Below are 17521 nucleotides of genomic sequence, written 5' to 3' on the forward strand. Positions count from 1 at the left end.
ATCAAGGAAAACTCCCCTTCAGCAGGGAAAGGGGAAAGTAAGCATTTTGAAAAAGCTCCAGGGTTCTGCTGAACAAAAGCCCTTCAAGGGAACAATTTACCAAAATCTAACCAACTTGCATTACATCAAAGACTGACTGCCCTACAGAAAGGAAAACACTCAACTCCAGCACCCACTAGTCTTTGGAATGAGAGAAGGGAAATATACAACTCCAGCTTCATCTAGCCTTGCACATGAGGAAACAAAAATATTCACGCCCTGCTCCTCTGGTCTTCTGGTTCAACCCACTGTAAGGAGAGGGGAGAGGAGAATAAGAGAAGCACTTATGAAAGTCACAGGCTCACTAAAAGACTAAAAACTAATCATAGGATTATATTCCACTTCCCCTTCTCCCACACCTACTACCACATCAATCAGCTTCTTCCCTAGGAGTAGAGCTGAAAGACCTACAAGCCTCAGATCTACTGAAGAAGGAGTCTCAAAGGAAACCCAATGACAAAGAGAGAAACAAAAACAGGGATACTAGAGAAAATTTTTGTCCCTGACACTATGGCTACAGGAACAGTAAACACAGGTAACTACTAGCCAGATAAACATAAAAACTTCACACTGAAGGCCTACCTATTTCTTTTACCAGATATATTACATCTGACTTTCAACAAAAAATTACAAGACATGCTAATTAGGCAAAACATCAATTTGAAGAGATACAGTAAAAATCAGAACTAAACTCAGATATGGCAGCAATTTCAAAATCAGACTAAAATTTACAATAACTATGACTAGCATAAGGGCTCTAATGGAACAAGTGGACATCAAGTGAGAACATGGGTAGTATAAGCAAAGAGATGAAAATACTAAGAAAAAAATAAAGAAGGGGCGCCTGGGTGGCTCAGTCGGTTGAGCAGCAGACTTTGGCTCCGGTCATGATCTCACAGTCTGTGAGATCGAGCCCCACGTCGGGCTCTGTGCTGACAGCTCAGAGCCTGGAGCCTGCTTCAGATTCTGTGCCTCCCTCTCTCTCTGACCCTCCCATTCAGGCTCTGTCTCTGTCTCAAAAATAAATAAACATTAAAAAAATTTTTTTAAATAAAAAAAATTTTAAAAAAAGAAAAAAAGAAAGAAAAAATTTAAAAAAAACAAAAAAAAATCAAACCACTCTAAAACAAAAAAAAAAAGGGAATGGGCTCATCAGTAGACTGAACATGGTATAGGAAAGAATCACAGAGCCTGAAGATATGTCAATAAACTTCCAAAACTGAAAGGTGAAAAGAAAAATTTAAAAAGAATTTTCAAGAACTGTGAGAAAATTACCCAAAAAGTAACATATATGTAATAGTTAAGATCAAAAGGAGAAGAAAGAGGAAAAGGAAATAAATATTTGAGGGGCATCTAGGTGGCTCACCCAGGCATCCGACTCTTGGTTTTGACTTGGGTCATGATCTCACGGTTCATAAGTTCAAGCCCCATATCAGGCTCTGTGCTGATAATGCAGAATCTGCTTGGGACTCTCTCTCCATCTCTCTCTGCCCCTCCCCTGCTCGTGCTCTCTCTCTCAAAATAAATAAGTAAACTTTAAAAAAAGAAATGTTTAAAGTAAAAATGTTTGGAATTTTCCAAAATTAAGAACAGGCATCAAACCACAGATTCAGGAAGCACACAGAAAACCAAGAAAGATAAATACCAAAATATTGACACCTAAGCATATCATATTCAAAGTGTAGAAAAACAAATAAAAAGTCTTGAAAGCAGCCAGAAAAATAAACACACACACACACACACACACACACACACACATACACACACACACACACACAAAACAAAAACCATATCTACAGGTCACATTGGACTTCTCATCAGAAAGAAAGAATCACATTGGACTTCTCATCAGAAACTATGCAAGCAAGAAAAGAGATATAATATGAAATATTTTAAGTGTTGAAAAAAAATAAAACAACTTAGAATTCTGGGTCCAGTAAAATGATTCTTCAAAAGTGGAGAAATAAAATTCTCTCTCTCCCTCTCTCTCCCTGTCTCACACATACACACACACACACACACACACACACACACACACACACACACACGAGGGAATTCATTACAAGTACTGCCTTGTAAAAAATGTTAGAAGAAATTCTTCAAAGAGTAAGAAAAGATATGTCAGAAACACAGATGTGTGTCTGTCTCTTGAAAAAGGGTCAATTATCAGACAAGGAATAAATAAAGTTAAATTTTTATTTTATCTATTATTAATTGATCTAACAAGTAACAGCCTGTTCAAAATAATACCAGCAACCATATACTCAATGATTATAACTTATAGCTAAGTGAAATGAATGACACCAAGGCTTTACTAATGCTTTGTAAAGGAGGGTACTCTTTTATAAGATACTTGGCAGTACCTATTAAGTCATATAGTGTTATGTCACATTGGAGTTGGATTAGTTTTAAGTGTATATTCTAAACTCTAGAGTAACCACTAAAAAAAGTTTTTAAAAAAAGGAAAAAAAAAGTTTAATATGTTAAGGGAGGAAAGAAAATACAATGATACAAAATTATCAATTAACACCAGGAAAAAAATTAAAGAGTGGAAAACCCCTCCTCAAAAAAGAAACAAAGAACAAGGGCCATGATGGACAACAACAACAAATATGGTATATATTAATCCAACTAAATCAATAAATAATGGGTCAAAAAAGTCTCGAGAAGTTTAAAAATATTTCAAACTAAATGAAAATAAAACCCATCAAAATTTGTGGATACAGAAAAAGTGTTTAGAGAGAGACTGATAGCACTGTATGCATGTATCAGAAATGAAGAAACATCTAAAATCAATAATCTAAGTTTCCACTATAGGAAAATAGATAAAGGACAAATTAAACTCAAAGTAGGCAGGAGAAAATAAACTTTCAAACCAAAATTAAAGCAATTGAAAATGGGAAATTAATAGGAGTGATGAAACCAAAAGCTAGTTCTTTGAAAAATATAAACTTATAAACCTCTAGACAGATTAAAAAAAAAAAAAAAAAAAGAAGATACAAATTACATGAGAAATGAAAGAGGGGACATTAGTACTTATCCCAAGGACATTTAAAAGAACAAAGGACTACCATGAACAACTCCATGTCCCAAATTTGGAAACACAGATAAATGGACGAATTCCTTGAAAGACACAAGCTACCAAAACTTACATAAGGAGAAGTAGATAATCTGATTTAGTCGATACCTATTTTCAGAATTGAATAAATAATTATGAACCCTCCAAAACAGAAAGCACCAGGTCAAGATGGCTTCACCGGTGAATTCTAGCAAATGTTTAAGGAAGAAATTCTCCACAATTCTCAACAATCTAATCCAGAGAAAACCCTTCCTAACTCATTCTATGAGGTTAGCATTAGTCTAATACCAAAATCAGACAAAGATAGTACAAGTAAGAACAAATACAAAATAGTATCTTCCATGAACACAGATGCAAAAAATCTGCCACAAATCAATTCCAATAATGTATAAAATCAAATCAAATCAAAATCAAAATCAAATCCAAATCCAAATCAAATCCAAAACCAAATCTAGGTATTATTCTAATACCTAGAATAAATAGGATTTATTCTAGGTATTAAAGGTTCATTCAACATTTGAAAATCAACTGGTATTATCCAACCCATCAACAGGCTAAAGAGAAAAGATCATATGCTCCTTTCAATGCATACGGAAAAAACACTGACACAATTCAACACCACTCATGGTAAAAATTCTCATCAGACTAGAAACAGAGGGGAACCTCCTCAACTTGGTAAAGAACACTGGCAAAAAACCTACAGCTAACGTCCTACCTAATGGTAACGAACTAGATGCTTTCCTAGTAAAATCAGTAACAAGGCAAGGATATTCTCTTTCACCATCCCTATTCCACACCATACTGGAAGTTACAGCTGATGCAATAAGCCAAGGAAAGAAAATAACAGGTATAAAGATTGGAAAGAAAGAAGTAAAACTGTCCTTGCTCACAGATGACATGAATGTCTATACAGAAAATCATAAAGAATCAACAAAATGCTCCTGGAAATAATTGCTAATTAGCAGCAAGGTCTTAGAATGTAAGATCAATATATGAAAACCAATTACTTTCCTAAACACCAGCAATCAAGCATTGGAATTTGAAACCTGAGACATTATATTGGCATAAAAATGAATTATTTGGCTATTAATCTAACAAAATACACAGAAGATCCATATGAGGTAAACTACAAAACTCTATGAATAAGATGAAAGAAGACCAGAAGATCTAGATAAAGGTTCTCACTGACAGGAAGAAAACACTGTTAAGATGTCAGTTTTCTCCAAATGGATGTAACCATTCAATGCAATCCCAGTGAAAATCCCAACAAGTTACTTTATGAATACCACCAACAAACTGATACCCTATTACTATAACATAATAAAGTATACTAATCCAGCCAGTGTGGTACTAACAAAAGAGCAGATCTCTAAATCAATGGAACAGAACAGGGAGTCCAGAAACAGACCCACACAAATACAGGCAACTGATCTTTGTCAATGGCATGAACCACTGCTGGAGTAAGTTACCTTTTTTTTTTTTTTTTTTTTTTTTTTTAAAATGTTTTAATGTTTATCATTTTCGAAAGAGACAGAGAGAGAATGCGCGCACAGAGCAAGGTAGGGGCAGAGAGAGAGGGAGACACAGAATCCGAAGCAGGCTCCAGGCTCTGAGCTGTCAGCACAGAGCCCAACGCGGGGCTCAAACTCATGAACTGTGAGATCATGACCTGAGCTGAAGTCGGACGCTTAACCGACTGAGCCACCCAGGCACCCCTGGAAATAACTAACTTTCTAAATGTAAGAGAAATTAATCTAACACCTCAAGTGTCCACCAACAAATACAAGTATAAAGACTTCTTAACTGAATAAAAAATAATAAAGTAAAAACAGGGCAAGTATCTGAACAGACACCACCCAAAGAAGATATATCGATGCCAATAAGCACATGAAAAGACACTGAGCATCATTTATGGTTGAGGTACTGCAATATTAAAACAATGAGGAGGTATCATTACATATCTGTTAGAATGGCTAAAAGCCAAAAGATTGAGAACAGCAAATGCTGACGACAATGTGGAGCGACAGGAGCTCTCATTCATTACTGGCACGCATGCTAAATGATACCGCCACTCTGGACAACAGTTTGCCAATTTCTTACCAAGTCAGACATAGCCTTAAGCCATAACCATCTTCCTAAGTATTTACCCAAATGAGTTGAAAACTTATGTCTACACAAAAACCTGTACTCGCATTCATAGCAGCTTCATTCAGGATTGACAGAAAGTGGAAGCAACCAAGATGTCCTTCAATAGTTGAATGAATAAACAAACCATTGTACGTTCATACAATGAAGTATTATTCAGTAAAAAAGTAAAAAGTAATTAGTGATGAAACCACAAAAAAGAAATTAGCTATCAGGCTACAAAAAAGACATGGAACCTGAAATGAATATTGTTAAGTGAAAGAATCCTGTCTGAAAAGACTACATTTGGTATGATTCCAACTATATGACATGCTGAAAAAGACAATACTATCAAGACAATAAAAAGATCAATATCTAAACTGGTTAAGATGCTAAATTTTATGTTATGTGTATATAATCAAAATGCCACAGGGATTTTTAGGGACACTATTCTGTAGGATACTATAATAAGGATAATATGCATAAAATCATATATTTGATAAAACCTGTAACTACACAACATAAAGAATGACCTCTAGTTGGGCCGGGGTGGCTTAGTTGGTTAGCCTCCAACTCTTGGTTTGGCTCAGGTCATGATCTCACAGTTTGTGAGTTTAAGCCCCGCATTGGGTTCTGTACCGCCTCTCTCTCGGTCTCTGCCCCTACCTACCCTGCTCGTACTCTCTCTCCCACTCTCTCAAAGAAATAACTTAAAAAAAAAAAAAAATGACCTCTAGAGGTTCCTGGATGGCTCAGTCAGTTAAGCAGCCAACCTTTGATTTCTGCTCAGGTCTTGACTGCATGGTTCCTGAGTTCAAGTCCTACGTAGGGCCCCTGTGTCAGGCTCCAAGCTGAGAGTGCAGAGCCTGCTTAGGACTTTTTCTCTCTCCCTCTCTCTCTGCCCCTTCCTGCTTGTGCTCGTGCTCGCTCTCTCTCTCTCAAAATAAATGAATAAACCTAAAAAAGAAAAAAAAATGACCTCTAACGTAAACTACTGACTTTACTTAACAAATACGTACCAATCAATATCAGTTCATCAGTTGTAACAAACAGGGTACCAATGCAAGACATTAATGATAGGGGAAACAGGGCTTTGGAGGAGGAAAGGGGATGTATGGAAACTCTGTGCTGTGAAATTTTCCTGTGAAATTGAAACTGCTCTAAAGAAAAAGCCTATTAATTTTTTTAAATAGCTCTTTTGACATTTTTCAATATTAAACTTTATGAAGATTTCATGCAGAAAATGACTACATAGGAATGCTGCCACACATATCAATTACACTGAATAATCTGTAAATTATATCAGAAACATGCAATCTTCAGGACTCATTTTTTTTAATGGATAGCTAAAAGACAAAAGTGCTAGAGATTTAAAATAGTACAAAGAGCAAAACATAATAATTAAGTCTGTATTTAACCATATCATTTTTAGGTCAGGTTTTATTCTTCAAAGGTTAATTTTCCTAATAAGTGAATATTATCATTTTAAATGCCAAAACTCTCTTTTAGATGAAAATATTCCCTACATAAATATTAAGTATTTCTTTATTTTTTAAACAAAGTATGCTTAATAAAATGTTCCTCCTGTCTACTAGTTTAATAAATTGTTGTAACACAGTGATACCATTTAATTTTTTAAGTTTATTTATTTATTTATTTATTGAAAGAGAGAGAAGAGAAAGAGAGAGAGAGAGAGAGAGAGAGAGCCAGCCAGCAGGGGAAGAACAGAGAGAGAGAAAGGGGGAGAAAATCTCAAGCAGGCTCCATGCTGTCAGCACAAAGCCCGATGTGGGGCTCAAACTCAAGAACTATGAGATTGTGACCTGAGCCAAAGTAAAGAGTCAGACACTTAACCAACTGAGCCACCCAGGTGCCCCCACAGTGATACCTTTAAAGTCTACTAAGGTAGGGGCGCCTGGGTGGCTCAGCCCATTAAATGCCTGACTCTTGATTTCAGCTCAGGTCATGATCTCATGGTTCATGAGATCAAGCCCAGCACTGGGCTCTGTGCTGACATCACAGAGCCTGCTTGGGATTCTCTCTCTCTCCCTCTTTCTCTCTCTCTCTCTCTGCCCCTCCCCTGCTCTCTCTCTCAAAATAAATAAATGAACATTCAAACAATAAAATAAAATCTATTAAGGTAGACAGAACAGTTTGAACTCACATTAATGACCCTGAATGATGCTTTTTGAGTGTCCGTATATCAGTATTTTTATGTTTCATTTGCAGACAGACTATTCTTATTACCTACAATGATTTATGTGTCTCTTTTGTAATTAAGTATTGGAGAAAGGGGAGAAGTATAAAAACAACCATGTTAAAACTTTATCATAAATGAGGGCAGACAATGACCAGAGCTTATAAGGGAGAAATAAAAGTAGAAGACTGCTACTTTGTGATGAAAATACATGAGATTTACATAATAATAATTTTTCAACTGTCTGATCTTTAGCTATGTGTGCAATAACTGGAATAACTGCTTAAAATGCTCATGGATAAAATAAGGTGTTCGATAATATAAACTTTTGCTTAAAGCGATCTCATTTACATATTGTTCAATTATTGAAAACCTAAAATATTAATACACTACAGGTCTCAAATTCAGATCGGAATATGGGTTCCTATGCTCCTTACCAATTTTAAAAACTGGTACTTTTCCTGTTCAGTTACAACCAGCAGCAGCAGCCACTAAGCAACACTCAGCATAGCTAATGTAGATGAATCCTCAGAAACCTAATGTACTTTGGATATTTATGTCCAATGATGGATGCAATGAATTTCTGGAGATTAGTACCAAAAATAATTAATTCCTTATTCTACTCAGATTTAAACTCAAATATAAATGGAAAAGAGGGAAAACAGCTCATCACAATCACTAATCAAATTTCTTCACATCTTTCTTATTAGTAAAAATTAACTAGGTAAATTAAATATTGAGACTTATGATACTGTGGGGGTAGTCTATAATGAAGATTTATTTGGATTCCAACCTTATCCCTAAAAGGATCTCAGGGTACCTTATAAAACTATTTACAATACATAATAATTACATGATCAAGATGAAAACGCACCGTTTGATTCAGCATGATTCAGAAGACCCATACATGTAATCTTTAACGTAAGAAACTAAAAACAAAAAACAAAGACAGATTTTGCAAATACTTTAAGAATTCATTACAATAAGTAAACTAAAGGTTTGATCCTTATTTCAAACTCTTCTTGCCCGTTCTACAAAAGAGGCTATCCACTGGCAACAAATTTCTGTATCTAAAGTATAGGTGGCAGGAGTTAACAAACTGTGGCAGGCCAGCTGCTTATTTATGTATACAAAGTTTTACTGGAACACAGCCATGGACATTCATTTACTTACTGTCTAACTTACTTATTGTCTGCTTTCAGACTACAATGGCACAGTTAAGTAGTAGACAGAAACCCTATGGCCTACAAAGCCAAAACTACATTCTATCTGGCCCTCTATAGAACAAATGGATAGACCCCTGATGGATATTAACTAGTATAACACAGATTCAGGATTGATAATTTGCATGTAGAGATAACAGGCTTCTGCTCATTAAAATACTTCTTGACAGGGATAACTTAATAAAGTTAAAAGCAGTAGCACAATTCAGTAATATGTTTTTAACATGACTGCATTTTTAAAGTACTTTTGTATATTTTAGAAGCATCCACTTAAGAATAAACAAATGACACGGTAATAACGGTGCCTGTTTTGATCCTCAAAGAATCTCTGCCTTATTAGTCTAGACTTGCAGTACTGTAATACAAATGTAAAATTTCAAAAGTTGATACTTTCAGAATGCCATTTCCAATTTATCTTTTCTATGTATAAATTTGTGAAAATTGTGTTGGTGAACAGCATTTAAGTATAAAAAAACTATGAACTAAAATCTAAAATTGTTTGTATAGCCCAGGCTATTTATACTGATTTATTTTTTAAAACTGACTATACAAACAAATAAAATTTCCTCAGATCTCTATTTGATTTCAGCATGAAACCAATCCCCATACACCTTTTCCACAAAATGCTTCACCTTTCAGAACTCACTATTTAAGTTGATAAATAGTAAAACGAATGCCTATATACCCCTTGCCTGGATTCATTAATTGTCAACGTTCTGCCATGTTTGTTTCATGTTATTTTCTTGTATTTGACTTCCTGAAACTAATTCATCATGCACCTCCTTTAAGAATAAGGATATGGGGCGCCTGGGTGGCGCAGTCGGTTAAGCGTCCGACTTCAGCCAGGTCACGTTCTCGCGGTCCGTGAGTTTGAGCCCCGCGTCGGGCTCTGGGCTGATGGCTCAGAGCCTGGAGCCTGTTTCCGATTCTGTGTCTCCCTCTCTCTCTGCCCCTCCCCCGTTCATGCTCTGTCTCTCTCTGTCCCAAAAATAAATAAACGTTGAAAAAAAAAAAAATTAAAAAAAAAAAAAAAAGAATAAGGGTATTTTCCTAGGTATGTGTAATAATATTATCACACTTGATAAATATTCCAGAGTGTATCAATATTCAGGCCATTTTCAAGTTTCCTCAAGTATCCTGCAAAAGGTTTATAAAGCTCTTTTAAAATCTAGCATCCAATCAGGATCCACATCCATGACCAATTCCTGAGAAGCAAGGGCCAAATTTTTCTTTAAACAATCTTTCTGTGTATCCTATGTGCTCTCTTTGTTCTATAAATCTGTTCTCTGGAGAAGCTGCAGACCACAATTTCCCTGGTACCTCCCTGCCAGAACCATGCAGCAACAAAAGGGTATCATGATAATAGGGACAGGAAACTGAGTTTCCAATTTTCTTGGTAGATTCTGTTTTCCCTATGAAAATATCTAGAATGAATCTGTGATCTTATCTTAGCTGGTTACAACTTTTAAATACACCTAATCAACATTCAGTGATCATCAAGGCAAAAGTCTTATGACTAATTACACTGGCAGGACTCAAGAACTGTCAATTTTATCACTACTAATAAGAATTTTGAGTAATTACCCAAATATACCATTTTATAAAAAGAAACAACATTTTATAAAAGGCTAAAGAGTGCTCTTACTGAAAAAGCCAGTTTCAGAAGACTAAATGTACTGTTTTGTAAATCTATAGTCCATTTTATATAGTTTACTAAAATGAATCAAGTTTTAATCATCCCATAAAGACTGGATAGTTTGCATATTACGCCTACGCATTTAGAAGTTGACTGGTTTGGCAATCTGTCTCAATGCTTTCAAGCTTTTACTAAAGTGTAACACATTTTGAACAATGCTTTATTATATCAATATTATAAAAATGTGTACTTCTGAGTAACAAGAACCACAAATTTTTTCTATTAATATAATAGAGTATATGAATATTTTAACCTTTTCTAATTTATTTAATCTTAAATTCAAATTGGAGCAATTTTTGACTACTAAACTTTCTGGGAAATTGAGATTTCCAATGGGAATACTGTCAAAATTTATAAAAACAAAAAAACCAGAGTTCTAAGTGATTCATTTTCAATATATTTCCTATATTGTTAATTATGGTTGAACTCAGAGTACTTTCCAGTGTAAATTACACGCAAGGCTTAACAAAGTATAGATCTAAATCTACAATCGCCTTTACTGAAACCAATGAAACATCTATACACAGCAATGAAATTGGCATGCAAATAAAAGAACTGTCAAGACATGTATCCCTAAAAATAAGCCTACAATAACTATTTTAAAGGCTGTGTGTGGTCTCACCCATATATTTTGGCAAGATGCACTTTCTCCAACCGCAGCTAGATTCATCCAAAAGCAGTGGCACTGGAGAGCCTCTGTCTCACCTGTCAAAATTGAAGAACGTTGTTCCAAAGACCACCATGCGTCCATGGAGAAAAGCCACAGTACTACAGCTGTTATTGATAAGCAGTCTCTAAAGGAGAAAAGACTTCAAACAATTAAGCAAATCATCCTTAGAGATATAGACAGACAATATATTAATGTTTAGATGATGAGATGACAAATACCATGCCAGGTATGAAACGATTTCATACACTGGAACACCAACAGAGGATCTTTCATAAGTAACATTAGCTTTATAGTCTTTTCTATTCTCTCTCTGATAAAATTTCTATACATTATCAATTCAAAACCTCTGTTATGTTCCCTTATTCAAATCTCATGAAACCTCCTTTATAAAACCTCAAAATTCATCCAAATTACTAAGGTCCTAAATCCATTAAAATTGCTAAAGTCTGACAGCTAAGAGCACAGAAGATTAAGATTTATAAACAGAAACCCTAAGTATACTGAAATCTCACTTTTTAAAAACATATCCTCAATCTTTTTCAACCACATTATATTTCTGATTTTCATTTTTTTAATTTTTTTTTTCAACGTTTATTTATTTTTGGGACAGAGAGAGACAGAGCATGAACGGGGGAGGGGCAGAGAGAGAGGGAGACACAGAATCGGAAACAGGCTCCAGGCTCTGAGCCATCAGCCCAGAGCCTGACGCGGGGCTCGAACTCATGGACCGCGAGATCGTGACCTGGCTGAAGTCCGACGCTTAACCGACTGCGCCACCCAGGCGCCCCTCAACCACATTATAAAAGCAGTTTACATTTTTGCTTTGAACTAACCTCCCGACAGTAAAGCATATGGATCGATCAGGTAAGCTTTAGGCAGGTTAACAAAAATAAAAAGAAACAGCAAGGAAAACAATTACTTTGAAAAGAAATATGCCTCAGTGGACACTTCAACTCCAGTTTAAGCCCCAATTCAGACCTGGCAATAAAAAAAACAACTTAAAACAAAATGTAAAGAAATACACACCTGGCTGGATAAAAAGCTTAAATAATCATGATGAATATCTCATAATTAACTTATTTTCCTACTAGATCATTATATCCTTTAACCCTTTTTAATACTGCAAAAACTCAATTGAAAAAGAAGGCAGGCACCTTTTTGTGCCTTTTTCAGTTAATACCCAAAAGGTTCTCTTCAAAGACGGTTTCACCTACAACCAAGTCTCATAGCACAAAGGCAAAGTTACCAGAGGGCTCCAATGTATTATATGATGTCCCACAGGTTCATTTACTATATTCTCCAAGTACAAAGGTTCCAAAGAGATTAGTTTCACTTTTCCCTATATTTAGTACATTAAACTAGTATAGTTGGAGTGTTATTTTTCTTTGGTTTTGTCAGTAGCATGTTTGATATAAATTTTATTAAGTGGTAGTATATGTAACATTGCATTGTGGGTAGTAGTTTCCTGCTTTAGCCTAGCCACATCCTCAGCTGTCATATGAGCATATTTCCCATATTTTCTGCAAGTTCTCGCCTTTTTTTCTTCTTAGAAAAATGACAGCATTAGAAGATGAATTGTTCTAATAATTATAAGAAATGATTTATATAACTATATTAAACAAGTATGGACCACTCTGTACTTCAAAGAACAACCGGGGTGGGGGGGGGGCGGCAGGGAGGAAGTAATACTCATAATTAAAGTGTTAAAGTCATGTGAAACAATGTGTTACAAGTAAATTAACACAGAGAAAAAAATTAAAAACTATTAAAACAAGGAAAATCTCTAATCAGATGCCAATATCATCTAACAAATGAGGTGAACCATATCAGGATATAACAATGATTTGCCTTGAATGTTAGGGGCTTCAAACCTACCAGGTATTCATTAGTGAGGATTAACGTCAGTATCCCCTACAAGAACTTTAAGAAACTACTTTGAGACTTCATAGAAATGCCAAAACAGAAAAAGAGAAACCAAAAAAGGCCTGGAGGAGAGAGGGAAGAAAGAAGGGGGAAAGAGGGAGAAAGTGGGGGGGGGGGGCAGCGAAGGGGGCTAGAGGGAGAGAGAAAGCTTAAGATTTTCTCTTTTGGCATCCAATTTCTACATAATCTCACATTGAGACAGATAGCTGCTACTACTAACCAAATGAAGCTGTTCAAACAATTATGGACATGGTGGTACTTTGGGTTTTTACAGAATTTAATTAAAACAAACTGAGGAGAAAAAAAAAAAAAAAAGAAGAAATACTCTCATTACAAAAAGTACCACAAAATAACCCCCTGTACAAACACACAAAACCATACATGTGCATGCAGTTGTATACAGGAACATATACCCCACTAAAGTAAGTGGAATTAACCTCTCATCACCATGATTGAAAATATTAGAAAAATTATCCATATCTTACTAATATAAAATTTTTTCAAATTATCAATATAAGGCCCAATAAATGTTATGTAAAGTTAAACAGTTATACATCAAATCCAAAAAACATTGTCAAAAAATACCAAGTTGAAACAAGAGAGTAAGAAAGTTCATTTTACTAAAAACCACACAATCAGGGAAAACATTTTAAGCCAAATCAGGATTTCTACAATTTATAAAATTCCGACATCAAACCATGTGCTCCTATTGTTTTCAATTAAAAGAAAAATCGAAGAGTAGCAAATAGAAGTATAAAACAATTTTAAAAAACAAACAGAAATGAGCACAAGATTGATACAGATAAAATTACTGCATTCAAATAGGATCATTAGTTCAGAAAACAAAAAATAATTCAAAAGGTAGCCATCAAGATACATGTAGCATTTAAAACACTTTTTAGTATATAATATAAAAAGTTCAACCAATGTTGACAAATTTATTAAATACAAAATAATGGGGAAGCAAGATAATTGCTTTACTTTTCATTTCCGTGGCATTAAAGTACATAATTTATACAGACGACCTAAACTTGTCACTTACTTCAACACAGCAAATACTAACATATCCCCAAAAAGGATGTAGTTTTGAGGGTCTACGGTTTCCATCTCTAAGTTTAAGCATAGTATAAATCTATAATCAAGAGCTTTATTTGCAGTAGCTTTTCTGAGTCAGTCTCTTCATCACAGGTAATATTATTTCTAAGGAAACAAACTATCAATTATCAAATGTGTACCAGTTATCACTGTTGTTTTAAAATTTTTACCACAAAGTAATATTTGCTGCAAACAGGATGTATTTTCAATCCAGAAAAAAAAAATATGTGTGGATGATGAATATACAAACTTTAAAGCACATAACTTCTCCTGCCAGAACGTGACGGGCCTCACAGGGAAAGAAAGGGCATAATCAACAATATCTAGGAAACTCTTATGCAGTAAGAGTAATCACTCTGACCAAAAAATTACCTACAGGCAGTTAATAGACACACAGATGTAAAAATTATCCAAATACATATTAGTCAATTTGGAGGGCCAAAGTATGCTTAATAAAAAAAAAATTATTTTAAGGGGCAAATATTTAGCAAAGAGTTGGGTCGTAAGATGTCAAAGAATCCTTATGCAGAAACGAAAACTTCATTCTAAAAGAAGAAAAGCATTGACTTACCACACTACCTAAGTTTTCTCAATTACCTCATTCTGCTATTGTATGTACATATGGTACTATATACAAATCCCTCCTTTAGCTTACTCTAGAAATTAATTCGATATAGATCATACTGGTACACCTTATCTATGAAAAAGAAAACTGAGTAGCTTGCATGTTAAATGAAAGGTTTTACTTTTCAATGGAAAACCTGTTTACACACCCCATGAGGCAAAATAAATCTATATTTAAAAGAAGACACTAAAATGTGTTTTTGGTTTTCTATCACTGAAAGTTTATTATGAGAAAGTTCTGGACATCTGAATCATAAAAGATTAAAGTCATGCTCATGTCTTCCTAGTATATTTTGGGCAAATGAATTTTTGTTAAAGAAACTTTTGAATGTACTTGGACATTTATCTAATAAAAACCAAAAGCAGATAATAAACTGTGCTAGGAAGACCATAAGCAGGAGTATTTTTGGCTGTAACAACACCTCCTTGGTGTTTTCCAGCCCTAACCCCTTTATAAACCCCAAATAATGTTTTGTAATTCGCTGTCTCCGCCCACCCTCCCAGCCATTTACTTCACGACACTCCTAGTTACTATCACACTAGGAAGAAGTCTAACATGCAAATTCAGAGTGGCGTGGATAAATGGCAAAAAAAAAAAAAAAAAAAAAAAAAAAGCCTAGAAAATTGGTCTGTTCGGCTTTATAATTTTTGTTGAAAAATACCCCATCACTCCCAACTGATGAAAACAGGAAGCTCTATTCATAAATATGAAATTCTCTGCCTATGATATATAATCATCCTAATAAGAAAATGAGTTCTATACATACTTGTCCAAAGGGGCAAAAAAGGAGATAGTTTCCCAAAGATGTTTCCAATTTTCTTCTGAATCAGAATTAGCAAATCGAGACGACTAACATACTCTGTCTGTGTGCATTATTCCTTACTACACACAGCATTTTGTAATTTATTTCAAAGCTTCCATTATAAACAAAAAATACAGCTTCTGTTAACCCACTCCATTCTGAGCTTATAAAGTCAATAACATTGAACAATCTAAGTTACAACGTAAGAATTTTACTTTATAGATGTATATGTAAGATTTGCTGTCAAAGGCTCTGTTAAAGTTAACATCCAAATAAACTATCCAAAGAATTATATAAAATGAATACATTTCTTTGAAAAATAAAAATTACAAGCATAAAAAACACTAAGATTCATCCAATAAAGTATGTTACAATTACTGCCATTCATTTTTTGTAAGACCCTCAAACTGGTATTGAGATACAAAAGATACTAATTACATTTAATACGAAAGATACTAATTACATTTAATCTTTACTGTAGGAGCCGGCATCTAATATTGATCATACATTAACTAGAGAGACCCGATTTAGTATTTGTAGAGGAATCTCAAGACTAACACTTTCATGACAGCCAATTACAGTCAAGCCCGGCAAGCAGTTTGCAACCAGACCTTAAGAAAGGTAAACTTTTTTACAATGAGTTACAGATTCACAAGTTTAAAAAGACAAGAAAAAGAAAAACAGAAGGACTCCAATCACCCAGCAAATATGAAGCAGACCCCAGAATGTGATACAATCCAAAGATGTAAATTATTGTAAATCATCACTGTTGTTCAGAATTTCACACAGCCTCTTGAGCCAATTTTGTTCTTTTCCACAGACACAATAATGAACTAAATAAAAGGAGGCAAAAAAGAAAAAAAAAAAAAAGTGGGGGTAGGGGAACAGAAAGGAAAACCTTAACTGCAGAGTTCAGCTCTACAAATGCTTAACCTTACAGGAGTTTGGGCTCCTTCAGCATTTGTATTCTATCCAAATCCTCATGAGTCACAAAAATTAAAAAGCTATATCCTTCTGGATGCCAGGAAGGGCCTTACCACAAGCCTTTTGTCAGGGAGAGAGAGGGAGACAGTGAGAGAGAGAGAGAGAGAGAGCAAGAGCAAGGGGGGAAAAGCCACAGTGGTAGGCAGTCCCACTTCACTTGGAGTACTGTGAGGTCACAAACCACATGATTCTGTCTCTCCAGTAATAGTGCTTGCAAAAAAAAGGAGTTTTAAAGCTTTTGCTTTTTTGGATTGTGTGAATGCTTCATTCGCCTCACAAACAACCACAGAACCACAAGTGCGGTGCAAACTTTCTCCAGGAGGACAGCAAGAAGTCTCTGGTTTTTAAATGGTTAATCTCCGCAGGTCACTACCAGCCACCGAGACCAACAGAGTCAGTGAGTGCTCTCTAACCACAGTCTATGCAGTAATAGTAGGTCCTTCAAATATTTGCTCATTCTTTTTGTTTTGTTTCCTTGCTTTTCACATGTTACCAGCTACATAATTTCTTGACAGAAAAAAATAAATATAAAGTCTATGTACTCCAGGCATACTGTAAAACTAAAACAAGGTTTGGGTATGGTTTGTATTTTCAGTTTAAGGCTGCAAGCAGAATTTACAACAGAGGGTACAAGTTCTGTCTGAAAAAAAAAGGAGGGACTATGGCATCAAACAGCCTCTTCAGCACAGTGACACCATGTCAGCAAAACTTCTTTTGGGGTAAGTGTTATCATATTTTAAAATCCTGTAAGAGATGAACCTGTTAAACAAAAAGGTATGTTTCTGGGATAAACTGCTAGCTTTTCCGGGTAATGTACGATATTAAAGATTATGATAATAATGTTATTTTGCTGCACTAAAAATTGAAAAAATGAAATTGCTGTACATATTTGCATTTGGCATCTGTAACTTATCTACTTCTCGAAGGAATGACTGAAATAGAAAAAATTACATTATCTAACATTAGTCAAAATGTTTTCTAGAGTTGTAGAAATGAGGTAGTTAAAAACAGTGAAAGAAAGCTTAATCTTCTCATTAACCCTCAGTGAAATACAATGAAACACT

The 17521-nt window shown here is 34.9% G+C and overlaps 2 protein-coding genes and 1 long non-coding RNA gene across 12 annotated transcripts in view; 1 reads left to right on the top strand and 2 right to left on the bottom strand.

The window, feature by feature from the left end:
• The window catches only part of SUPT3H (SPT3 homolog, SAGA and STAGA complex component), a 539392-nt gene that overhangs the window by 466521 nt on the left and 55350 nt on the right, over positions 1 to 17521 (bottom strand). The window lies entirely within an intron of this gene.
• On the bottom strand, positions 8093 to 12279 carry LOC123608453. Its single transcript, XR_006717239.1, has 3 exons — positions 11948 to 12279; positions 11064 to 11152; positions 8093 to 8368 (listed from the first exon to the last, which is right to left on the bottom strand). It is a non-coding gene; the product is annotated as an uncharacterized LOC123608453 (long non-coding RNA).
• RUNX2 (RUNX family transcription factor 2) overlaps positions 16552 to 17521 on the top strand; it is a 281233-nt gene continuing 280263 nt past the window's right edge. For all 9 annotated transcript variants that reach the window (XR_006717237.1, XM_045498433.1, XM_045498434.1 and 6 more), the window contains exons 1-2: positions 16552 to 16854; positions 17053 to 17176. Coding sequence is in view for 8 of the 9 variants with exons in the window: in XM_045498433.1 (XP_045354389.1) it covers positions 16717 to 16854; positions 17053 to 17176 (262 nt within the window). In the remaining variant the exon portion in view is untranslated. The remainder of the gene's footprint in view (positions 16855 to 17052; positions 17177 to 17521) is intronic.

This window comes from Leopardus geoffroyi, chromosome B2 (genome assembly GCF_018350155.1).
Source record: "Leopardus geoffroyi isolate Oge1 chromosome B2, O.geoffroyi_Oge1_pat1.0, whole genome shotgun sequence".
NCBI classification, from domain to species: Eukaryota; Metazoa; Chordata; class Mammalia; order Carnivora; family Felidae; genus Leopardus; species Leopardus geoffroyi.